Source organism: Chiloscyllium plagiosum, chromosome 31, assembly GCF_004010195.1.
Source record: "Chiloscyllium plagiosum isolate BGI_BamShark_2017 chromosome 31, ASM401019v2, whole genome shotgun sequence".
NCBI classification, from domain to species: domain Eukaryota; kingdom Metazoa; phylum Chordata; class Chondrichthyes; order Orectolobiformes; family Hemiscylliidae; genus Chiloscyllium; species Chiloscyllium plagiosum.
The window spans coordinates 5,721,238-5,747,484 of record NC_057740.1 but is presented as its reverse complement, the minus strand read 5'-3'; the positions used below and the strand labels follow the sequence as shown (position 1 = coordinate 5,747,484).

General features: G+C 42.0%; 1 protein-coding gene across 1 annotated transcript; it reads right to left on the bottom strand.

Annotated features, from left to right (window-relative positions):
• Positions 1–980: 980 nt before the first annotated feature.
• LOC122565177 (elongation factor 2) lies at positions 981–18,804 on the bottom strand. Its single transcript, XM_043720880.1, has 15 exons — positions 18,694–18,804; positions 17,560–17,774; positions 16,817–16,998; positions 15,974–16,185; positions 14,414–14,592; positions 13,856–13,961; positions 13,494–13,607; positions 13,024–13,162; positions 6,265–6,460; positions 5,686–5,944; positions 5,490–5,597; positions 5,056–5,409; positions 4,623–4,805; positions 4,054–4,186; positions 981–1,360 (listed from the first exon to the last, which is right to left on the bottom strand). The coding sequence occupies exons 1-15, from the start codon at positions 18,694–18,696 to the stop codon at positions 1,167–1,169; spliced, it is 2,577 nt and encodes an 858-aa protein (XP_043576815.1). The 5' UTR covers positions 18,697–18,804; the 3' UTR covers positions 981–1,166.
• Positions 18,805–26,247: the final 7,443 nt, after the last annotated feature.

Here is a 26,247-nt window from a genome sequence, read left to right as displayed (position 1 = left end):
TATTACTCAAGGTGTATTATTTTTCAACCCAAGGTTTTGTAATTCCCAACTGCTTTTATAAGAATACTACATTCAGACATTAAACACTTCCTTCTGCAACTGTTCTCAAGTTGATAGAAGGATCAAAGACAGAATGCACAGCTAAAGACAACAGGGAATGCATTTGCAGGATGCTGAGCTGAGAATTTCTGTCAACAAGTACATGGTGCAGGTGGTAAGATTAGACAAGATAGTTAACTCAAAACAAGAGGGCTGGGAGAAGAAAAAAGCAAAATTTTCCAAGACCAATGTTTCCCAAACTAAACCACAAATTTGGAGCTAGGAAGAGGAGGACAGAGGGCCATTATTTGTAGTTTTGTAAACACAAATGTTGCAGAACTAAAAATTAATCCTAATACCAGATTTCTGAAAATTCTGAACAATCTACTAACAAATGAGCTTTGTTCTAACACATTGAAAGAATCTTTGGGCACATCAGTCAGATGTTTTTGAATTATTCCATAATCCCAAACAGCAAATCATAACAATCACCGCCAAAGCAGACAAGAAGGTGCAGGCAAAACCAACAAGGAGCACAACTGCAATTATATCAAAGTTTATTGTTTATATACCACCAATACAATCTATTGCATTTTCATCGTTCACAATGTTAAATGACGATCAAACTCATTTCCAAGGTGCTCAAACTCCCATTAGCCTCCAGTCTGTAGACTGGAGGTAATTCTCACCAACTTTCTGCAAAGTCCACTGCTGTACAACTTGCTGTGCATCAAGTTTTGTTTTCAGAAATGAAAACCCAGAATTGGAAAACCCCAACTTCAAAAGCACAATATGCCTAATCTTTTAAGTACTGGCAATGGCAATAAATATCAGGCCAGGCGACAAGAGTTACTAATTAAAAGTAAGTGAATGAATGTGTATAAAGCTAGCATGGCACAAGATGGTTTCTGACGCAGCAACGCAATAAAGAAGAATCCAAATAAGAGGTAAACATTCTTTTTAATTTATGCCACTACGATGTCCATTCTTTTTGCAGTGAACCTCATTGCAAGAATACAATACAATACACCACCATGTCTAATCTGGCAATGTTATAATTCACTAATTAGTTCGAAGAGCCAGCCAATGGTGTGTTGATCAGATTTCCAATGATGTGCTGTTAAACATTACAACTTGTCCAGGAAGTTGTCCAGAGCTGGGATGCCCTCTTTCAGGCCCTTGCGCTTACGGGTTTCAGCCACAATTTGAAACGGGCGGGAGGCTGAATCCATCGGGTCACCAGGTAGGATCTGCCAGTGGTCAAAAACACATTGTGGGAAAGCCTGGCCACCTGTATTAGACCTCAGGTCAGCTGTGAAACCTGTTTAGAAAAAAAAAGCACAATGCTTGATAACCTGTCCTGTCTTTCATAAGACCATAAAATATAGAAATAGAACTAGACCAGACCATTCAGCCCGCTGAGTCTTCTCTGCCATTTAATTATGGCCAATAGTTCCACAAATTAACTACCCTCTGGCTGAAGAAATTCCTCAATTCCAGACAGGACACCCCATCTGAAGCAGTGCTCAGGTCTCGAATTTCCTATTAGTGGAAACATCTTTTCCACATCCACTCCATTCAGGCATCTCAGTTTTCTGTAACTTCCGCCCCACCCATCTAAAGTGAGTTCTGACCCAGAGTCCTCAACCACCACTCCTACTACAAGCCTTCATGCCCAGGATCCTTATAAGCCTCCTTTGGACTTTTCCAATACCAGTTTATCCTTCCTTAGATAAGGGCTCAAAACCACTTAGAATATTCCAAATGTGGTCTGACTAGAGCTTAATACAGTGGTAGAAGTACATCTCTACTCTTGCATTCTAGCCTCATCAAAAATGACTGCTAAAAATGCATAGATTGCCTAACCACTGATGAAACCTTCATGTTAACCTTAAACGAGCCCTGGTGCAGGACACCCAAGTCCCTTTGTGCTTCAGATTGCCAAAGCCTTTCCCCATTTAGAAAGTTATCTATACCTCCTTTTCCTCCAAAGTGCATAGCCTCTTACTTTGCCACTTCTTTCTGCAGCCTCCCTCCTTCCTCTCCACTACCTGAACCTCCACCTATTTCAAGTCTCATGTATAAATTTAGCAACAATGTCCTCAGTTCCTTCATCCAGATCATTAAGATATAATGTGGTCCTGACACTGATCCCTGTAGAACTTTGTCACTAACTCCCATGCTGAAAAAGATCCCTTTATTCCTACTGTTTGCCTTCTTAGAGGCAGCCAAACCTCTTTACAGGCCAGTACATTGGCCAAGTGGCCTCAAAGATAACAGCCCATAATGTTAGAGGCAAAGCCCTTTTGGAAACCCAAATAGATCATGTCCACCAACCTTCCTTTGTCTACCTTGCTTGTTACCCCTTCAAATGAATTGGAAATGGATCTGTCAGGAATGACCTCTTGAGGAAGTTGTGCTGCCTCAGTCCTGTTATTGTTAATAATGGACTCTAAAATCTTTCCACATACATAGGTCAGGCTGATCAGCCCATAGTTTCCTGAATTCTGCCTCCCTCTTAAACAGGGGTGTTACGTTAACAATTTTCCATTCCATTGGAAAACTCCCTGACTTGATTCCTGAAAGGATCAGTACCAATGCCTGTACAATGTTCTCAGCTAGCTCTTTCAGAACCCTGGGGTATAGTCCATCTAGTCTAGAGTGATTTACCCACCAAGATCTTCAGTTTTCCAAGCATCTTCTCCTTACTGATGGTCACTACACTTGTGTTCCCTTACTTTCCTGAAGTTCTGTTATGGGGTCTTTCCCCTGAAAACTGATGCAAAATCTCGGTTCACATTTTTGGTCCCGATTACTATTTATCCAGCCTCATTTTCCAACGGTCCAACGTCCATTCTTGCCTGTTTCCTTTAAATATCTAAAAACCTCTTGCAATCTCTGACAAGGACAGCACAGTGGTTAGCACTGTTGCCTCACAGCACCAGGGTTCAACTCCAGCCTTGGCAATGGTGTGTGGAGTTTGCACATTCTCCCGGTGTCTGCGTGGGTTTCCTCCAGGTGCTCCAGTTTCCTCCCACAGGAGAAGATGTGCAAGTTAAGTGAATTGGCCATGGTCAATTGCCCATAGTATTCGGCACATTAAGCAGTGGGAAGTCGGTCTGAGTGGGTTACTCTTCGGAGGGCCAGTGTGGACTTGTTGGCCTGAAGGACCTGTTTCCACACTGTAGAGAATCTAATTAATCTAAATCTTTTATATTACTAGCTTAACTTTTCCCTGCATGTCTTTTTCTAGGTTATCCTCTGGATTTTAAAAAGATCCTAATCTTCACCTACTTTTAATGCTTTCTTTTGCTTTTACATCATCCCTTACTTCCTTTGCCAGCCATGATTACCGCCCCCTTTTAGATCTAATTCTAACTGGCTGATCTAACAACCACCTGATTTTCCAAGTCCAGCTGGAATACTTAAGGCCCCCACACTATTACTGTAATAGAAAAAACATGCAAGGAAGGCACAGATTTATTTTCTTGCCCACATCCTGACTACTAGGAGCCCGCAGATTCTACACCTTCAAACTCTACACTACTTCTTGCTACTGAATAGTTTCTTACTAATAAGATAACCTTTTCCCCTCTGTTCATGTGTTTATCCTCATGATTGGATATATATCCTTGGATTTACCCCTCATTGGTGTCACCATATTATAGTCAAAATTATAAACCAACCTGTGCAATAAAAACAGGGCCTTTAGAAAAGCAGAGCAAGGATCAATGCACCTAAAGCACTGAAGACAAGTTTAGACCAAACCAACTTACCACGTATGCCTGCTTAAAAGCACAAACCAAGCACTCAAGTACTCCCTGATTTTAGACTGTATTAATAGCTTAAAACTGGCAGATCATTAGGACAAAACCCAATTTCCTTTAGCCAGCTTTGGTGTACAGGGCACAGCATAGAAAATGGAACTGAAAAATCATGTAGATAATTACACATGCTTTTTACACCAAACAAAAATCACTTCAAAATTTCACAAGACAACACCAAGCTACTTACCAAATGATTCATTTACAGGTAGGTAAGCCTTGACAACAAACATGGGTGTGCCTGCAACATGGGATTCTTCAAACACGTGACCACGTTTCCTATTCAGTACACCATAGATCCCACCAACCACTTGCTCCGGGCACTGTAATTCAAAGAAACATGACTCCAAATTATTCTGTTCATTGTTAACCCAGTGTTGAAGAAAGTGACAATGACAATAACTTGCACGTCTTGATAATCACATTTTTAGAAATTGAAGTGTGGCTGTTCTATGAAACCATAAAATAGCTGATTTTAAATGGTGTCACAAGAGGAATCAGAAAATCCATCAATAATTCCGTTGCGAAGCCAGCATTCAATATTTGCTTGTGTAGCAGAATGCCACCTGGAGGCCCAGAATTTGATTGTTCCTCAAAAGATGATCAGTTCAGAGGATCCATTTCGAATAGGAAACGAAAAACCAGTGGAAAATATGTAATCCCATAGACTGCCGTTAAAAATCAGGTAACGTGTGAATTTATAAAACCCATTTCAGGAGATTGGGATAATCCAATGGTAAAATTGAAAGCACCCAATACCTGAATCTCAACCAGGTAGACAGGTTCCATAAGTCTCGGCTGGGCAGTCAGCACACAGGCATACAGACATCTTCTTGCAGTGGGAATGATCTGACCACCACCACGGTGAATAGCATCAGCATGCAGGGTTACATCATGAATGTCAAATCGCACCCCACGCATGTTCTCATCACACAGAGCACCCTGAAAAAAAAAAGTGGAAGATATTACCCTTTGTTTGGAGCAAGCAAGTTACACAACAGGATAACTTTGACACATTTTTAAAACATTAAACTTTCCTTTAAAATTAAGTCAGTTTCACAGAAGTTATATCAGCTATTTAAACAGGTCCACATTAATCACTACAAATACCATACTATGTAATTGGCTGGTGTCCAAATGACTACTGGAGATGAAAAATCTAGCAGCACTTATTTTACACAGAAAACCTCACCTCTTTGGTTGCCCACTGAAATCCAGCAACGACACTGTCCTTGATTTCGTTGAGATACTGGACTCCTTTAGTCACATCAATCAACATATTGGGGCCTGTGCCATCAGGTCCAAAGCACCATATTTTACGAGCTTCCGTGACGTCCCATTCATACTTTTCAGCAAGATATCTGGCTCGCTGTTTGAGCTCTTGACGGGCAGTAACATCACCCTTGTCAATGTCTTCTGGAAGGCCCTCCGGCATTGGTCTAGCTTTCATGTACAGCCTGTTGTGCTTGTTGGGAGACTTTGACAAGCACGTTACGTTGGATTCCTCACTAACAGTCTCACGGTAAGACACAACTGGGTCAGATTTCTGCACAAAAATAAGAACACCGATTATTTGCAGATTCACATTAGTGGAATCAACCTTCCGCTATCTTCCAAGAGTCTTACCTTAATGGGAATACAAGCATGGTCCTCTTCAAGATCTTTCAGGCAGATTTCCAAATGCAGCTCACCAGCACCAGCAATGATGTGTTCACCAGATTCCTCAATGATACACTAAAATAAAGAGGCAAGGGAGATTTAGCAATGAGGTGATTCATTCTTACCCCACTAACCCAATTTAATAAGCAACAAAACAATCTACCTGCACCATGGGGTCAGACTTAGCGAGACGCTTCAGTCCTTCAACCAATTTTGGCAGATCAGCTGGATTTTTGGCTTCAACAGCAACACGCACAACAGGGCTGACGCTGAACTTCATCACTCTCAGGTTGTGAGCCTGGTCGTAAGTGGTAATGGTACCAGTCTTCACGAGATACTGATCAACACCAACAAGCCCAACGATGTTTCCACAAGGCACATCTTCAATAGGCTCCACATAACGGCCCATCATCAGAATTGTTCTGCAAATTAAAATAAAAATCTGTTCAGTAATAGATAGGAAGAATTCAACAAGTTATAGCTTCAGGAATAACTACACAAAAGAAATTTCAGTATTATTTATTCACTTTTAGCTGCTATGTAATATTTCAAGAGGGCAGGCAGACAGGCATTTAAACATTTAATACACTGTCTGGCAGACACTCAAGACGCTAACTGGATCATTCTGCCACTAAAATAAAAACTGCATTTTAGCCTGGCAAATATTAAAACTGACAATTGTAAATTCTACTGAAATTACAAGGTTTTAAATAAAGGAAGACATCTACACCACAACACCAACCTTTGAATAGGCTTCAGGTAAAGGTCTTCCTTCTTGCCTGGAGTGTAATTTGGTCCCATAATTCGGACCTTAAGACCAGTGGAAACAACACCGGAGAAGACACGGCCAAAGGCGTAGAACCTGCCCTTGTCAGTTGTGGGCACCATCTTGGAGATGTACATCATCAGAGGGCCTTTTGCGTCACAGTTCTTGATGCCTTATAAAACCAAAATTTTAAGTTATTTCTTCACACTAAGCTCCCTAACAACCAAGAAAAAATTCAAGTCCCCCTTGGCCAGATAGTTAGGTGTCTAAATGCAAAAATGCAAACTAAGTTAAGCATGAACAATGTGACAAAAGGTGTGTAGAGGTAGTAGGTGGTCTTTTGAATTCTTAATTGCAAGATAATATACAAGTTGGAGTATATAACAAAACGTTGTTACAATTTATAAAGACAGAGCAAGGGAGTGAGCAATAGAATTGTCAGTTCAGATCATTTAATCAAAGGTATAGCATGTGGGAGCTCTTGAATACCATTGTTTACTGAGCACTTGTTTGCTCTGAATCAAAGTTTGAGGAGCTTTAGCAGAGGTTGAACAGGTTGCTGAACTATTGACATGACACATCTGGGAGGGGACAAGACGTTATCTGGAATTCTTTTCATCAGGACGCAGTCACACCACTTAAAGTCTCCTTCAGAGCTCCTCAAAGATTAACAAGGCTACCTACATATGGAACCATAGGTGGTGAGTGAGATACTAAACATATTGAGTCAGCATGGATTGTGGAGGTCATAGAAATTTGAGAACTTCAGCAAATAAACAGTGATACCATGAAATGTGTCAATATTTTATAAGAGGAGGTAGGGAACATCTTGAAATGGGACCGGATCGGGTGTACCCCACAGCTTTGTGGAAACTAGAAAAGATTGCTGGATCCTTTGTTGAGATATTTGCATCAATAGTCACGGGTGAGATGCCAGAAGACTGGTGGTTGACTAATGTGGTGCCATTACTTAAGAAAGATGGCGTGCAAAAGTCAGGGAATGACAGGCCAGTGATATTAAGTTGTTGGAGGGGATTTTGAGGAACAGGATTTACACATGTTCAGTACTGCGTCACAAGGATCAGTACTGCGTCCACTTTTTTTTGCCAATTACATAAATGACTTGGTTGTGAATATAGAAATTTCAGTCAAAAAGTGTGGTGCTGAAAAAGCATCAAAGGAGAGTTGACATTTCGAACATAAACTCTTCATCAGGAATGGGAGGAGGGGGCCCCAAGAGAAAAATGGGGGAGGGGAGAAAAGAGAAGAGTGGGGCTGGGGCAAGGTAGCCAGAAATGCAATAGGTAGAAGGTGGGGGTGATGGTGATACGTTGGAGTGGAGGGTAGAGTGGACAGGTGGGAAGGAAGGAAGGAAGATTGGCAGGTAGGATAGTTCAAGAGGGCAATGTGGAGTTGGAGGGTTAGATCTGTGATAAGGTGGGGGGAGGGGCAATGAGGAAACTGGTGAAATAAACATTGATCCTTTGTTTGGTGTCCCAAGGCAGGAGGTGAAGTGTTCTTTCACCAGACATCAGGTGGCTAGGACAGTGGAGGACGCCCAGGTCTTTCATGTGCTTGGTGGAGTGGGAGCGAGAGTTAGTGTTCAGCCATAGGGCGGTGGGGTTGATTGGTGCGTGTCCCAGAGATATTCTCTGAAATGTTCTGCAAGTTGGCATCCTGTCTCCCCAATACAGAGGGGACCACATCAAGAGCAACAGATGGTGGACGAGATGCAGGAAAATCTGTTGGATGTGGAAGTAGCCTTCGGGGCCTTGGATGGAAGTGAGGGGAAGAGGTGTGGGTACAGGTTTTACACCACAGGTGGTGGCAAGGGAAGGTGCTAGGAGTGAATGGTGGGTTGGTGGTGGGTATGAACCCAACAAGGCAGTCACAGAGGGAATGGTGTCTGCAGAAAGCTGATAGGGGTGGGGAGGGAAATAAAATTCTGGTGGTGAGGTCTGTCTGTAGGTAGCGAAAATGTCAGAATGATTGGTTGTATCCGGAGATTGGTGGGGTAGAAGGTGAGGACCAGGGGTGTTGAGTCCTTGTTGCAGTTTGTGGGGTGGGGTTCAGGAGCAGAGCTGCAGGAAGTCAAGGTGATGTGCTGGAGGACATTTTGACCACCTGAGGGGAAACTATAGTCCTTGAAGTAGGAGTGCCACACTTTCTAACTGACCTTTAGCATCTTCCGTCCTTTCCCCTAATATAGGAAGTATGGTTACTAAGTTGCAGATGTCAAATAGGTGGTGTAATGGACAGTGAAGGAGGTCACCTCAAAAGTACAAGAGGATCTTGATCAGATAGGCAACTGGGCAGAGGAGTGATAGATGGAATTTAAATAAATGTGAAGTTCGCATTTTAGGAAGGCAAACCAAGGCAGGTCATATATATTTAACGGTACAGCCCTGGGGAGAAGTGCCAAACAGAGAGACCTAGGAGTGCAGTTGCATAGTTCCTTTAAACTGGAGTGGTAGAAAGGGTGATGGCAACATTTGGCATGCTTGTCTTCAATAAGCAGTGCATTGAATGGGAGTTGGAACATCATTTCATGGCTGTACAAGACATTGGTTAGGCCACTTCTACAATACTCCATTCAATTCTGGTATCCCTGCTAAAGGGAACATGTTGTTCAATTTGAGGGCTCAGAAAAGATTTAAAGAACATTGTCAGAATTGAAGATTGAGCGGTGACCCTACAGAAGGTTTATAAAAGGCTGAGTAATGGGTACATTAATAAGGCGGCTTTAGAGAAATATGGGTAAAATGCTAGAAAATGGGACTAGATCAGTTTAGGATATCTGTTCAACATGGATGAGTGGGACAAAAAGGATTTGTTTCTGTGCTATACAACAGACTCTAGGTTAAGTGGTCAGTGAGAGAGGGCATTACTGAGAGTGCAAGGTAGGTAAGGATAGAGAAGAGGTTGCATGGATGAATAGGTAAAAACAAATGACTTCAGATGCTGGAAACCAGATTCTGGATTAATGGTGATAGGTCGGGGGAGTGGAGTGGAGTGGATAGGTGGGAAGAGCTTCAGGGCAGAGGAAATGACCTGGGAGTTTAGCATGGTACGATAGGACAGGAAGTCATTCAACTGGGGGCACAAGAGAGAATATAGTAGTAGGGTATAGTATTGCAAGGGGATTGCAAAGAGATAATATCCCAATCATGCCTGTCCAGTGTCAAATGCTCAGGCTGGAAAGGAGATCAGGGGATGCAATGGTCTGGGCCACAAATGTAGCAACCAGCATTCCCTTTAGTTTTCTTTCCAGCTAGGTGGGCCCCAAAAGGTTGATACAGAATAGAGAAGCTTGGACACAAACATGCAGCTTAAAGGGAACTTGGTACCAAAATCATAGGTGAAGCTAAGAGAGAGGTTTTGCATAGTGCATGAAGAACTAGGCACCAAATTGAATGGTAGGTCCTCAAGAATATTATAATTGAGAATATTACCTCAGCCACATTCAAATTTCCTTGTGAACATCCTTTCATAAAAGGAGAGATGAATGTGTGGCCTAAAAACCAATTTGGGAGAAGTGGATTCCAGAGTATAGGCTACTACCATACTCTAAGATACTGGCAGCGAGCACTGTTAGAATGGTCTACACTTGCTGGCGTCAACCACATAACTCCCAGTATTTGCATCTCTGTTAAGTCAGAGATATGCAGCACATGCCAACCAGATATTCTAACTATATCTAGTCTTGTTTGCCAGCACTTGGCCTATATCCCTCTAAAGCCCCCCTTTTCAAATGCCAATCCAGATGCCTTTTAAATGCTGTAATTGTACCCATCCCCATGACTTCCTTTGGCAGCTGATTCCATACATGCACTACCCTCTGCATGAAAATGCTGCCCCTTTTAAATCATTCCCAGCTCACCATGAACCTATACTATCTAGTTCTGGATACCCCCTCATCCCATGGAAAAGACCAGTCTATTTACCCTATCCTTGCCACTCATGATTTTATAAACCTCGATGAAGCTCACCCCTCGGCCTCCAATATTTAGAAAAAATAGCCCCAGTCTATCAGCCTCGCCTTATAGGTCCAAACCTGGCAATATCCTTGAAATGGTTCAGAAAAAAGTTTCACAACATCTTTCATCTCCAACAGGAAGACCAGAATTGCACACAATATTCCAAAAGTAGCCTAACCAATGTCCTATACAGCCACAACATAGCCTTCCAACTCCTATACTCAACCAATAAAGACAGGCATACCAAATGCCTCCTTCACTATCCTAGGTAAAAACAAGGACTGCAGACGCCGGAAACCAGAAGTCTAGATTAGCGTGGTGCTGGAAAAGCACAGGTCAGGCAGCATCCAAAGAGCAGGAAAATTGACGTTTCGGGCAAAAGAGATCCACTCTGCAGGCACCCTGCCTCTATTCCTGATGAAGGACTTTTGCCAGAAACGATTTTCCTGCTCCTCGGATGCTGCCTGACCTGCTGTGCTTTTCCAGCACCACTCTAATCTAGACTTTTTTGCTATCCTGTCTACCCGAGACTCCACTTTCAAGGACATATGAACCTGCACTCCAAGATCTTTATTCAGCAACACTCAGGACCTTACAATCAAGTGTACAAACCCTCTCCTGATGTGCCTTTTCAAAATGCAGCACCTCACGTTTTAAACTAAACTCCACCTGTCACTCCTAGGCCCACCTGACCAAGATTCCATTGTACTGAGGAAACCTTCACAATCCACCGCACCTCTAATTTTGGTGTCATCTGCAAACTTACCAATCATTCCCACATCCACATCCAAATCAGTAATGCAAAGCAGTGGACCTAGCATTAATCCTTGCCGCACACCACTGGTCACAGGTCTCCAGTCTGAAAAGCAACCCTCCACCACTACCCTCCTGGTCTTCTACCTTCGAGCCAGTTCTGTATTCAAGTAGCTAGTTCTCCCTCCATTCTGAGAGATCTAATCTGGATAATAATCCAGGAATAAACCAAATCAAGACTGGAGATTACAATAACAAAACTGAAGATCCTGTATCTGAACATATAGAACTCATCAAGTAATAAACTGATATTTCAATAGCCATGATCTGATAGTCATTATGGAGACATGGTTCCTGAATGTTGAGGGGTGTGAGACATTAAAAAACAAAAACAAGGTACATGTTGATGTAAACTGTTAAATCAAGGATGGCATTTGTTCAATAGTTAAAAGACAATCCATTAACAAAATAGAAAAGCAAAAACATTCAAAAATATTGTGACAAAAGACTTCAGATCTGCATACAAACTGGAAAAACAATTGTTAGCACCCCCATTAGATTCCCTGACATCTATCCTCCAGTGATGATTAATATTAATTTCCTCACCACCTTTCGTCATTTGATTCAGTAATTTTGGAATACTACAAGTGTCTCTTTCAGGACTTCTCTGCTAACTTGATTCATTTCCCTAGCCTCGTTCCAGAAGAACTATGTAGACTCGGTCCTAGACTCAGCTCATTTCCACTGAAGTTTTAAAGACTGAGGGGCAATCAAATTGAAAAAGGTGGCCATGGAAAGGATGCTTCTTCTGTGGCTCAGTCCAGAATTAGACAGCATCTTTAGTTTAGATTAGATTACTTACAGTGTGGAAACAGGCCCTTCGGCCCAACAAGTCCACACCGCCCCGCCGAAACGCAACCTACCCATACCCCTACATTTACCCCTTACCTAACACTACGGGCAATTTAGCATGGCCAATTCACCTGACCTGCACATCTTTGGACTGTGGGAGGAAACCGGAGTACCCAGAGGAAACCCACGCAAACACGGGAAGAATGTGCAAACTCCACACAGTCAGTCGCCTCAGGCAGGAATTGAACCCGGGTCTCTGGCGCTGTGAGGCTGCAGTGCTAACCACTGTGCCACCGTGCCGCCCTTCTGCTCCTATTCTACTTAACTCCAGTGCAGTAATACAAACAGTTCTGAAGTGGAACCTGAAACAAAGTTTGAACACCAACACCAAGTTTACAGGTGACATAAAACAATGCAATAATTAAAAATCAAAAATGCAAGAGGCCAGAAGGATAGAAAGGATAAGCTGGAAGTAGCTTTAACACAAAGATCAATTTGGTTTATCTCAAAAGGTCAGAGAGAGTATAAGTTATCTTCCAACTACAATTAATGCAAGTAGACAACTGTAGTCTCATCAAGATGGAGGACAGCAACAAATGCTGCAGGCTTCAATAATATCAGTCAGCACTGTCAACAGGTGCCTAAAATAATCTGAGTAAAGGAGCAGATTTAGTACAGTGTTGCAAAGATGGACATGTGATTAGGACAATGGTCTTAAAAGGACAGAGGGGTTTTTCCTGACAAATGTCAGGAATGTGTCTGGCTTGCATTGGAGTGGATTTGGGATAAAGTGGCTCACAGTGAAATGTGTCAGAGGATTCGCATATTAAGGAAGTTGCTACAAGAATAAGAAATGTTGCTTGTTCGGCCACATCTGTTAGGTTGCCAAATGCCACTAGAGAAACAAAACCAGAATATTTTGCTCTTGTAGTGATAATTCATTGTTTGGAGAGTGAAGGGATACATACAAAAGAAATGGTACTCAGCTAATATACGTTGAAGAACGAACTCATGGTAAAGTGGTAGCACCCCTAAATCTGGGCCACGAAGTTCAGCTTCAATTCTCAAAACACCCCAGATGTGTCATGACATGCTTGGCAGATTTGAGTAAAGTATCTTCTGGATAGTTGGTCTAAGTATATTTTTAACATACCCATGGCAGCTTCATCATCAGGAGGTCCCTCATACAGAAGGTCACAACGATATTTCTGAGCAGTGACAGGCGATGGAAGGTGTATGGTGATCATCTGCAACAACGCATCACCAGCAGGCAACCAGCGACGCATAACAGCCTGCATACAAGAAAACATTTTTCAAAAATAAAGATCACAGCCAAGAAGCAGGGGTAAAGTAACAGTCAGCATTGTTTGCAACAGGAGAAATGAGTCAATACTAAGAAATTAAGGCCTGGAGCATTATCCTTGAAATAGGCCAAATAGTCTAACAACTCTTCAATATGGCAGCAAGGAAGAGTGCACACTAGTCCTACTAACTCGTGAGAAAGATGACAAATCAAAATGAATTGAGGGGAGTGTATGTCAACAGAACCATAATCCTGATATGGGCAATAAAGCATGATAATATAGGCAATATTTTTGCTATTGAGAACATAAAGCTACTCACCTTTAGCAAAGGTTTGCTCTCTTTGGATTTATCTTCATTGTCCAGCTTTATATCTAGCTTCTGAATCAATTTTTCTATTTCGTCCTTCTTGAAATTCATAATTGCATCAAAGACCTATGAAGAAAACCAAAAACATTACTCTACAAAGAAATAACTTAAGTCCATATATTGGACTATGTGACAGCATTTACTTTTAGAAGCAATTGTTGTTTAGATCAAACTCTAAGTTAAAATATACAAGTTCTTGAGCTTCAGACATTTGTTTTTCATCACTGAACAGTCAGGTCAAAGTGAAGAAATTACAGAAAGGTCATCACATCAAGCTCAATAACATTTGCTCACGTATTAGTTCATGATCTTACCTTGAAGATGGGATCCAAGACCAGCTGACAGAAAGTTCTGGGCAATTTCTTGCCATCAGCATTGGTAGCAGACTTGCTGAATTTACCAGCAGCCGGATCAAAATACCTGAAATTGCGAGGGACAATTAAGGAGTTTTCAAAAGCCAATGCAGAACAACTAGGAGAAATCAGCAGCCATTTTGAACTAAGGCAACAGTATGTGAAACAAAGAATGTTCAAGTTGTAAATGCAAATTAATTACAAGAATCCTTCTGTTTGCTAGTGTATTTGACGTATTGCTTGTCACAAACAGCAAGTCTCAACCATTTAAAAGCTGGACAAGGTAGAGGCACGTTACATGCAAAGGAATAACTTGGCACTGGCCTGGAGGACAACTGTTGGACAGGAGTCCCCAGTGCTTCAATGGCACAAGAAAATCTGAATGTACAGGTAGACAATGACCCAAACTACTTCCTTTTATCCTATAAAAATGCTTCTCTACATGAACAATGAGCCAAGTACTTCTGCACTTGGACTGGTTTCTAGAACAGGAAAATGAGCCGGGCATCAGCAACTCACCTGTCACCCCAAAGTTTTTTCATCATATCCTCTACTTTCTTGGCACGGTCTTCTGGAGAAAGGGCAGTATCACCCTTAGCAGAAAATTTGGCAACGTACATTTCTGCAAACTGCTTTAGGGTGAAAGCCCAACCATGGAGCCCAGAACCAAAACCAACTGTTCCAAAAACTGGATCAACCTGGAAAGGAGAAAGAAAAATCAGTGGGCCTGGTGGCACTTAGTATAATGAATCACAATCCACAGATTAGGTAAGATGCTGGTGCTGTCACTAGTCATGCATCAGAGCCATTCACATCTGAACTAGATAGACAGACCGTGTTCCTTTGAAAGTTTTTTTTTTGGGGTGGGGGGGGAAAGGAGGGGAGGGGTAGTGGTCTATAAATAGACACGCTTAAACAGAAGCTCAAAGAATGGATGGTTTTTGTTTTAAAAATGGCCTGGTTTGCAAATTCCTTAATCCAGCCATGTCCAGCTCCAAAGCCACAAATCGAAATTGGTTAAGCAGCTGTAATTTTTGGAAGATGAAGTGAACTTAAATAGCAGCAAGTAATACATACAAATCAAAGTCTGACACCACTCTGAACAGCAGAGTGGTTTCAGAACCCCTCAGACTCATGTTTCAATTTATTTTCCCCTTACTAGCTGGAAACAGCACATTTGGACAGATTAGAGTCACATCCTTTCACGAACAGCATGTTCAGTAGGAAATGTTCAAATCTGACAGCATGTGGAAAGTCAGAGACATTAACTTGGTTTCTCCCTTCGTGATGTCATTCCTTCACTTCCAAAGTGACCAGCAGAAACATGAAAACAGAAGACAGAGAGTAGAAGACTTAAGGCATGGTTCAACCATACAAGCTATCAAAGATCTGAAATCCAAATACAAACATTAGGCAAATAAAAATGTTCTTCTAGAACAAAATCAGGCAGAAGCCAATTACACACAGGTAAACAAGCAGGAGGCTGGAAGAACAGACAACCAAACAGCATCAGGAGGTGGAGAAGTCAATGTTTCAGGTGTAACCCTTCAAGGCTGAGGGAGGGTTACACCCAAAATGTTGACTTTTCCACCTCCTGATGCTGCCTGACTTGTTGTGTTCTTCCAGCCTCCTGCTTGTTGACCTTGGACTCCAGTATCTGCAATCTTTTTGTCTCTAATTACACATGGGAGCACGAACAATCCTCAGAGTTTATACAATTCTGGGAATTGGCTATTAAGTTGGAGAATGAAAAATGTCAGTTAACATTCTGGGGACAACACAAGAAAACAGGGACCAGTACACTGAACTATAGTATCAGATGAAATGAAAAATGAATCACACTTTCATCAGTTTGGAGGCAAGTGTCACTGGACTCAAAATGTTAGCTCTGCTCTGTCTCCACAGATGCTGCTGGAGAAACAGGTCTGCCAATGACTCTTTCAGTTTGTGTTTCAGACCTTCAGTGTCCACAATTCTTTGTACTGAATACTCACTGGTATTAGACATGCACAGCTCATTTTATAATACAGCAAAATGGATTGATTAAAATCTTGTGAAATCCTTTTAATTCCACTTTACCATGATGTTTCCCATGGGACCATTCTCATCTTCACCGTAGGTAGAGATGATGACATTGACATTTTCCACAATGCGCTGGAAGGTCTGGTATAGCTCCTCTACATCAAGCTGCAGTTCAAGCAAGGCACGGTCCATTTTGTTCATCATCAGCACAGGTTTGATACGTTCAGCAATAGCCTGACGCAGCACAGTTTCAGTTTGCACACATACCCCTGCAAATAAGCAACAATTCCAATCATCAGGTTAAACTTATAATTGAAGCAATTTTCACCTAGACACATCAAGAAAGCTAGACCAGAATGGAGGGATTATATGTACAATTCTCAACGGAGTTTCAAAACTGAAGCCAGTATGTCATATCACAATTATAGCAGAAAAATCAAACGCTTGGCCTAAATCCTTATCCACAAATGCACTGCTATACAGTTCTTAAAAATTATTGAAAGAAATTCAGGAACTTTAAGGCTGGTTTCCCTGATATCATGCTTGCATTGAATAGATTAGAATCCAAACAGTGTGGAAGCAGGCCATTCAGCACCGTCTACTAAACCACCCAAACAGCATCCCACTCAGACCCACCTCCCAACCCTCGGTCCATGAATTTTCCATGGCTTTTCACCAAGCCTGCACATCTTTGGACTGGGACAGGAAGTTCACGCAGACATGGGAGAATATACGAACTCCACGCAGTCACTCAAAGGTGATATCGAACCAGAGCCCCTGGCACTGAGGCAGCAGTGCTAACCACCGGGCCACCTTACCGCCCCATATACCTCGATAGAGAGTGACTTCATAACAAAGTCTTTGTGCAAAATGTTGGCCACAGGAATAATTGACGCTTACCAGAGACGCAGTCTACCACAACAAGGGCGCCATCAGTTACACGCAGAGCAGCTGTTACTTCAGAGGAAAAGTCGACATGCCCAGGTGAGTCGATCAGGTTGATCAGGAAGCCACTGCCATCCTTGCACTGTTTGATGAAAGCCAAATCTTCTTCCTTGAGCTCATAAAACAGGGAGATGGCACTGCACAAAAATTCAAAATTACGACATTATTCCTTAAAGCAATGAGCTAGCACCAAGCTTTATAACAGGAAAGCAGCAATTACACAACACTAGAGTTTTATTAGAATTGGTACTCTAGTACAGCAAGATCACATGAAAAGAAACATACATATAAAAGGATGAGACCATGATCATGTTAAGAGCAATGCACACATCACCAGACCTTTTGGCATGTAGCAGTAGAATCCCTTGATAGACTAGGAAGCGGCTGGAAGAATACAGCAAGTCATGCAGCATCAGGTGGTGGGGAAGTCCATGTTTGGGATGCAAACCTTCTTAAAGGCTGAAGCCCTGCAGTCTTGAAGAAGGGTTACACCTGAAATGTCAACGTCTCCACCTCCTGATGCTGCCTGGCTTGCTGTATTCTTCCAGCCTCCTGCCTGTCTATTTTGGATTCCAGCATCTGCAGTTTTTCGTCTCTAGAATCTCCTTGCAGTATTACAGCAAATATTTACCCTCTAACTTGAACCCAAAACCAGCAAAGTGCAGCTCATTAAAAATGAAAAATATTAAATCACTCACGTTGACTTAATGGTGATGCATCTTTCTTGTTCATCCTTGCGAGTGTCAGTGAACCTGGTTTCACCAGCACGGGAAGAAGCAATAATCCCAGCTTTTGACACCAGAGAGTCAGTAAGAGTGGACTTGCCGTGGTCAACATGCGCAATCACAGACATGTTACGGATGTTGGACTTCTTGTCCATGATGGCACGGATCTGGTCTACTGTGAAGTTCACCTAGAAAGTGATTATATAATATCAGTACAACTGCCAAGTCCCTGACTAAAAATGAAGTCAGGGCAGATCAGTAAACCACTGGTATGCCCTGACAAATTTGGCTCAACCACTGCGTCATATATGAACCCAAGGTAACTGTGTTGGACTCTCTTTCCCATTCCATAAATAGAACCAAAAAAAAACAGGACTAGCCCACTGTTATTCCCTTCGCCACCAGAAAAAAAACACAGGCAGCTACGAGGGAACAGAATGCTCTAAACCACTTATAACGCAGCACAGTTAATCAGTAATGCAAACCGAGGCCACATTGCAAAAAAAAAGTAACATACGCAAAAAAAAAAGACTAAAAAATTCAAGCCAAAACATACCATAATTGACCTTAGAAATCAGGGACTATGATCAATACCCTGTATCAGGGGTCGAACTGACACATCACGTGTGTAAAAAAAAACACACACAGAAGCCGCTTTGGAAACCTGATCACGTTAATGCACCGTGTGCCGCAATCAATCCCATTTCTCCAACAGGGCGAGATGAGTCAGGCTGAAGCCGCTGCCAAATAAAATGCAAAGGAAGGAAGGAAGGAGGCCGGCCCCCCCGCCCGGGGGGTGATGGACAGACAGACAGACAGACAGGGTGGGGGGGGGGGAAGAAGCCACGTCCCCGGCGACAATCACCCTGCCCCCCTTCCCCATTCCGCTTCATTGTGATTGCGCATCACCGCGGGCGGCCCGTAGCCCATCCCCCTCCCTCCATTGTCGGGCCCACTAACGGCTCTCCCCCTCCCTTCCCCCTCCATCTGCGAAAAAGCGGCAATATCGGCGCCTGGACGGAGCCATCCAGCCTCAATACTGCGCGGAAATATCGATGGAAGTGCCCGGCGCGCATCCCCCACTCGGTGGAGACGCCGCCGACTCACCATTTTGCCGGATGGGGCTAGATTGCTTGTTTCTCAGGCTCCGGCTTCTATCCGCCTCACAGGACGGGCGGATGAGAAAAGGACCGGCTCTAGCAACTTCCGGGCCTTTTACCAACCGCAGCTGCGTCACGTGGCACCGCCGTAGGCCCGGTCCTCCCGAGCAGGGGGCCCACTGGTGGAAGGGAGGGTGAACTGCAACTCATCACAATCAAGCGTTAAGAGAGTGTTAGTCTGCAAATGACAGATACAAAAGTGTTCAACATTAACTTTCTGATCATAAATCAGAACTTTATGATAGTAACAAACTCCAGCTCATGGAGTCATACAGCACAGAGACAGACCCTACGGTCCAACGAGTCCATGCCGGCCATAATCCTAAACTGAATTTGTCCCACCTGCCTACGTTGCTCCATATCCCTCCGAACATTTCTTATTCATATACATATCCAAGTGTCTTTTAAACATTGTAATTATACCTGCATCCATCACACCCTCTGCTCTTTGTTCTGTAGTGATAAATCTCCCGACGCAGATTAAATTCTAGTCGGAAGCAAAATTTCACTTTATGCACTAATGCGTGTTCATTTACCGCCTCTGCATCTTGTCTCACTCTTTGAACTTTCTGTTAGCCACATAAGTACTTATCATCTCTGGAAGTCAGTTTTTAAACTCCTCCAGCAGAATAATCTCTCTTAGAGCCCAATATGTCATAGAATTATAGAGATGAACAGCATGGAAACAGACCCTTCGGTCCAAATTATCCTGCCAACCAAATATCCCAATCCAATCTAGTCCCACCTGCCAGCACCTGGCCCATATCTCTATTCACCCTTCCTATTCATATAACCATCCAGATGCCTTCTAAATGTTGCAATTGTACTAGCCTCCACCACTTCCTCTGGCAGCTCATTCTATACACATACCACCCTCTGCATGAAAAACTTAGATCTCTTTTATATCTTTCCCCTCTCACCCTAAACTTATTTCCTCTAGTTCTGGACTCCCCCAACCGAGGGGAAAAAAATTGTCCATTCATCCTATTCATGACCCCCACGATTTTACAAACCTCCATGAGGTCACCCCTCAGCCTTGTCTATTTTTTAAGGCCCACACCCATCTATCAAATTTGCTGTGTTTAATTCTTTCAAACTTAACGTCTGACCTGATTCCTCCTTTATGTTTCTGAAACGCTGTATATACACTTCTGGTACCCATTCATAGACACTCAAAATAGCCTGTTTGACATCTCCAGAATCTCTTAACCCTCATCTGACAGTGCTGCAAACACCTCACTGGCCCCACCTACCAGCTTTGCTTGAACTAGCATTACCCACAAGTTCTCTGGCCACTCCATCCACAGAGCCAATTTTTCTAAGAAGTAAAAAATACTTTGATAGCTTTCTCATTGAAATGTTGCTGTGTCTTGACACATTTGTACACGTTTACCTTTTCCCTTCATCACCATCCTGTTAACTTGATTTCCTGCCTAATTCACAACTTCTTCAGTTCAAACTCTGTCTTGCTTCTCCTCTGTCTCTCTCCCTTTCTTCCGCTTTGTTCCGCTAAGAATCTTCTCGTCCTTTGATTCTGCTCTAACTCAAGCTCTTTCATCTGCAATTAAATTTTAGCCATTTCCAAAGATTCTAATGGCTTTTCCAGCACATTTAAATGTTCAGCTATTTCCATAATAATTTCATCTTTTTTCAGAGACACAGGCAATTCCAGCTCCAGTTTGTCTGCCAATTGTAGCAGCTTTGCCTTGCTCACCTTTTGTAAACTCCCAAAGTCACTTCTTCCATATCCAAAAAACATTTAGTTACTGAAAGTGCCATTTCTCTCACACTAATCTAACCAACTACAAGTAGCTGAAATTAAACAGATTTTTCTCACCTAAATTTTATTTAAAGATCTAGGACACTAATTGCTAAACGTGTTTAACTCTGCTGGGACATTTTGTACCCTAAATCCGTTCAAATCTTTCCAAAGCCATCCAGATCTGTCTAAACCTGTCCAAATCCCAGGTGACGAGTCCCCAAACTGTTATAACGTGGAGGTTGAACCCTCTGTTAATTAAAACTAATACTCCAGAAAAGCTCGCCTCACCTCATAAAAGTGTCAGTGAGTGAAAGAGAATCTTTGATTTTCACTATTTAAAGGAAAAATAACAATTTATTCTCCTAACTCTGACAATGAACACCAACAGAAACTAATAACAAATCTGAGCCCCTTTTTTCTTAAAATTAATATCTGACCCCAACTCTATTAAAATGCTGCTCCACTTACACAATTATTAAACATTACAACAACCTAATCGCTTCAATTCCATACAGTCTCTTATGATGTCTTCTTTCCAGTCTTCCGAATCTGTAATTTCCTTCTGATTCTGCTGACTTCTCCCTGGGTCATCATCTTGATGTTTATTACAAGATGGGCAATTAGCTCTCCAGTTTCTTTCTTTATGGCAGTTGATCTCTGACCAATTTTCAAAATGTCCTCATTCTATACTCTCTCACCCTCCCTCCACCAACATCAGATTCTCTTATTGGTTAGATATTGGTAAAACAATAAATTCAAACTTGATTGGGTTTTAGTATCCTGGGGCATAATGTAAACTGATTGGTTAAATTTGAATTGTTGTCAAAACAGCAACCAAAACTCAGGTATCCATTTCATAGCCAAATGTTACGTTTTTCCATTTTTCCTGTTACTCACTTGAGAAAGCCTTAAAACTGGTCTCTTCCAGATGATGACTTGCCAGAGGAGACACTTGACTTATTAAGAATACAAGTTGACTGAATGGACTAATTATACTTGTATGAGCCAAGTAGTTGTCATGAAATGACAAAAGGAGGGAATGAGAAAGTCTATAGCCTTAAAACTTGTCTTTAAACATTTAGACTAACGTGTAATGCTGAATTATAGAACACATTTACTGCACTAGAAAATAGACCAGCAGGAAGGCTTAGAAAAAGGGGGGATCTTAAGGAATGCAGAAGATAGGGACACCTGTGCTCACCAAGTGATAACATGATGCTGTAAGATAATTAAGAGCATCAGTGAATCTGTGTGAACAGGACACCAAGTGATAACATTCACAGCCATTCCCTTGTGAAATTAATGACGGTGTTTGATTCTGACTCTGAAACGAAACTCGGCACTATCAAAAACTTTGTAATTAATAGTTAGATGCTGTCAATTATAATGGATTCTTATTACCTCTTGCAAGCAGGGCAGACACAGAGAGAAAAAAATCTTTGCTGACTTGAGAGTTCAAAAGGACACGAGAGAGAGAGAGAGAGACCATTTTAGTGCTGAGGCTGTTGGAGCCAGTAGAAAATTAACTCTTCGTGCTGTTGCTATGGATTGAATTTAATTGCATTTTGAGACTTTTTGATAATTTTGAGCAGCCATTACTGGTTATGAAATGCAAACTCTGTAAAAGGTAATATTGATAAAGCTTTAACTTACTTGCTGTTTTTACAGACCATGATTGCCCCACTGTCAATTCTAACTAGTTAGATCTTATGTGAATTTGAATCACAAACTTGAAAAGAAGGCATGTTTAATTCGAGATTAATTAATCATTTTAAATACAACCTTGCGGTAACATTTCAACCTCAGGTACAGAATGATTCCGTGCTTAAGATAAAAAGCAGGAATCTGTTCCCAGCTAACATTGAAGAGATTTTGACACAATCTGTCAGGAAGCCATTTTATGGTCAAAGGTTTTCCCTCCTTGCTAAGAAGCCATTTTGTAAAACAATGATATCAGACATGCAAGCTACGCAAGATTACCTTATGACATCTTAATTTAGACTGGCACTTTTTTATTGGAACTTATCTAGCCAGCCGAGGCCTAACTTGGCTAGATTTGTTTTTCCAACCTGATGGATAGCTCAAGGCCTGTAGGAGTGATCACTCAAGTGTACACAGACCTGTCAATTAACCTTTCTTCCTTACGAATTCCTGTATTTCATTGTTCTCTATCTAATTAAGAATATGCAGTGTTTTTTTTAAAACTTTTGTATAAAGGAAGCCATTTTGTATCAGTACATTGGAGTAGCCTGCTGGGGCACTTGAAGAGCTGGTACCTTACTTTCCTAGGTTATTAGAACCTAGCTAGTTTAGCTTATAGGTATCAGTGTTATGTTGTAACAGTGATGGTATTAGTGAATAAAGGGGATGACTAAAATTAAACTAAACTGTCTGTAAGAGGTTTTTATTCCAGACTTCCAAAGAGTACAACCTCCGGGACGAACCAAGAGAGAGGCTTTACAGGCCTGAGTCCATCTCAAATCTCCACTTTAACAATTTGGCGCTGCAAGCAGGGTTCCAACAAGGGCTATGTTTGAGTGAAACTGGAAAAGCAGAGCTTTACCTAAGAGTCAGAGCTGAGACCAATGGGCCCACAAGGTAAGATTATACCTTGATTGCGCTCAGTCTGTATTGTGTCGCTTCCCCCATTTCACTCTTACAATTCTTTGATGGAACCTTAAATGAGATTGTTTAAATAGGTACTAAAAACACGAAACTGTCAAGTTTTAGAATGTTGAGAATGCTTTGCAGAAATAATTAGTCTTATTGTTTGTTGTGGGGTTGTTATCTTCTAAAATGTTCGTGTGTGTATGTGTGTGTGAGAGAGAGGGAGCGCAAGGAAGCAAGACAGGCACACAGAGACTTAGCGCTAACTCTCTGCAGCTTCCAGAAAGTTTAACCCTTTTTGAGATTTGGTTTGGACGCACATTTGTTTGTTGGTGAGTGATGGTTTGTGTTTTGTGTCTGTGCCCTGTAGTGATTGGGATTGGAGCCCTTGTAGATCAGTAATTTTGTGAAGATTTAAAGTAGGGCATAACTCGAGATAAGATGAAAGACAAATGTCCCCTAACAGAAATAATGTCTGTATCCTAATTATGAGAAACAATTAAGGGAAACATCGGTCGCAGCTGCTCAACAAAATAAGGATTGGCCTCTAAGAGGCACACATGATTTAACTCTAGTGATTAAAATTTGCAAAGGCAAGGACTGATTAGGGATAATCAACATGGCTTTGTGCATGGGAAATCATGTGTCACAAACTTGATTGAGTTTTCTGAAGAAGTACCAAAGAGGATTGATGAGGGCAGAGCAGTAGATGTGATCTATATGGACTTCAGTAAAGCGTTCGACAAGGTTCCCCACGGGAGACTGGTTAGCAAGGTTAGATCTCCTGGAATACAGGGAGAACTAGCCATTTGGATACAGAACTGGCTCAAAGGTAGAAGACAGAGGGTGGTGGTGGAGGGTCGTTTTTCAGGCTGGAGGCCTGTGACCAGTGGAGTGCCACAAGGATCGGTGCTGGGTCCTCTACTTTTTTTGATTTGGATGCGAGCATAAGAGGTACAGTTAGTAAGTTTGCAGATGACATCAAAATTGGAGGTGTAGTGGACAGCAAAGAAGGTTACCTCAGATTACAACAGGATCTTGACCAGATGGGCCAATAGGCTGAGAAGTGGCAGATGGAATTTAATTCAGATAAATGCGAAGTGCTGCATTTTGGGAAAGCAAATCTTAACAGGACTTATACACTTCATGGTAAGGTCCTAGGGAGTGTTAAGAATTCAAGAGATGTGATTCAAAAGTGCAGGTAGATAGGAAAGTGAAGAAGGTGTTTGGTATGCTTTCCTTTATTGGTCAGAGTATTGAGTACAGGAATTGGGAGGTCATGTTGCGGCTGTACAGGACATTGGTTAGGCCACTGTTGGACTATTGCCTCCTTCCTATTGGAAAGGTATTGTGAAACTTGAAAGGGTTCAGAAATTTAGGGTGAGAGGGGAAAGATATAAAGAGACCTGAGGGGCAACCTTTTCACACAGAGGGTGGTACGCGTATGGAATGAGCTGCCAGAAGAAGTGGTGGAGGCTGGTACAATTGTAACATTTAAAAGACATTTTGGATGGGTATACGAATAGGAAGGGTTTGGAGGGATATGGGCCAGGTGCTGGCAGGTGGGACTAGATTGGGTTGGAATATCTGGTCGGCATGGACGGTTGGACCAAAGGGTCTGTTTGCATGCTGTACATCTCTATGACTCTATGAACAATGGATTTGGGAAAAAAGAAAGGGAAGTAAGCGGAAAGAAACCACATCAGCATGGAAAAAGGTATCTAGGGAAAAATGGGAAAAATCCATGCGATCATCATGGAGACAAAACTGTATTAAATGGGGAATTAGTCCATTAACTGAGGAAGGATCTGAAATAGATTGGACAGAACTAAAACGCAAATATGAAGCATATGATTTAGAAGCAGAATTGGAATTGGCTAGAAATAAAAGGAAAGCAAAGACTTAGAACCTAAACTGAAACGTCAGGAACCCTAATGAAAAGGAAATCCGGTGGATAAGAACAGGCTGCAGCCGCGCAGGACAGGACGAATGACAGAGACTGTTCCTTCTACCCCACCCTCCCCTCTCCCAAAGACCCATAAAGAATACTGATCCATCTGAGGATGAGGAATGGGATTCTGATTTGGAGAAGGAAATATTTTATGCCTCTCCTCCTGTCAACCAACGTCCTCAAAACTCACCCACAGTACGGCTACAGCGAACACGCTTCATAAAACAAAACGTTGCCTGAACCCTTCTCCCTACTCTGTGGACCGACGTGCTGAAACCCATGCCCTTCCCCCAACGAATCATTTGTCACCGTGTGTTAGGAGTGTTACAATTGCACTGATGAGTGAACTTAAGGCCACTGATTTTGATCAAATCTAACTGCTGCTTTTAAAACCAGTTTGTACTCTTTAACCAGACGATGAAAGAAAATGATGCACTGCTGAAAGAACCAAAATCTTGCCAGTTTTTCAAAAAATGTACTTCAGTTCAACTTTAAAACAACCATAAGTGCAAGTCAAATTCAAACTAATACAATTTAAAATTCCGATTAGAAGGATTAGACAATTACAACTTTGCCTCCTAATTAGTATTTACAGCCTGTGGCATTCTACTGGTACCACATTTAATTCATTCAAGATAAAAGTACACGTGGCTTCTACATGATTATTTTAAAACTGCACCCAGATTCTCCCAGCCATCCATACTATGGGATTGGTTGCCTCTAATATAACTTTGCATCAAAATGTGCAAGTCTGTACTTCCCATTCTGCAGGATCCTTGCTTATCTCTAAACATACTCCACTTAGAATCCACTTCTCTCCTTAAATATTGCTCTAACTTTAACCCCATTACACTCCTGCAGGAAGAACCTCTTGAACTGCCTGATGCTCCCCATGATTGTGTTCTCATAAATTACCTTGTTACTAAACCACGTTCTGATCATATGGATTAGGCTTTTGTTAATTCTGACCTTACACGTTATGTCAGTGATGGTTCTTCTATTTCTCCAGAGGGCAAACGCATGTCAGGATATGTGATTGTCACTTTGTCCCATACACTCGAAGCATATTCTGTCGACCCACTCTGTTCCGCCCAGCAAGCTGAAGTCCTTGCTCTCACCCTGTGCAAATGAAAGTCAGCTAATATCTGTACTGATCCCTGCTATGCCTTTGGATGTGCCCA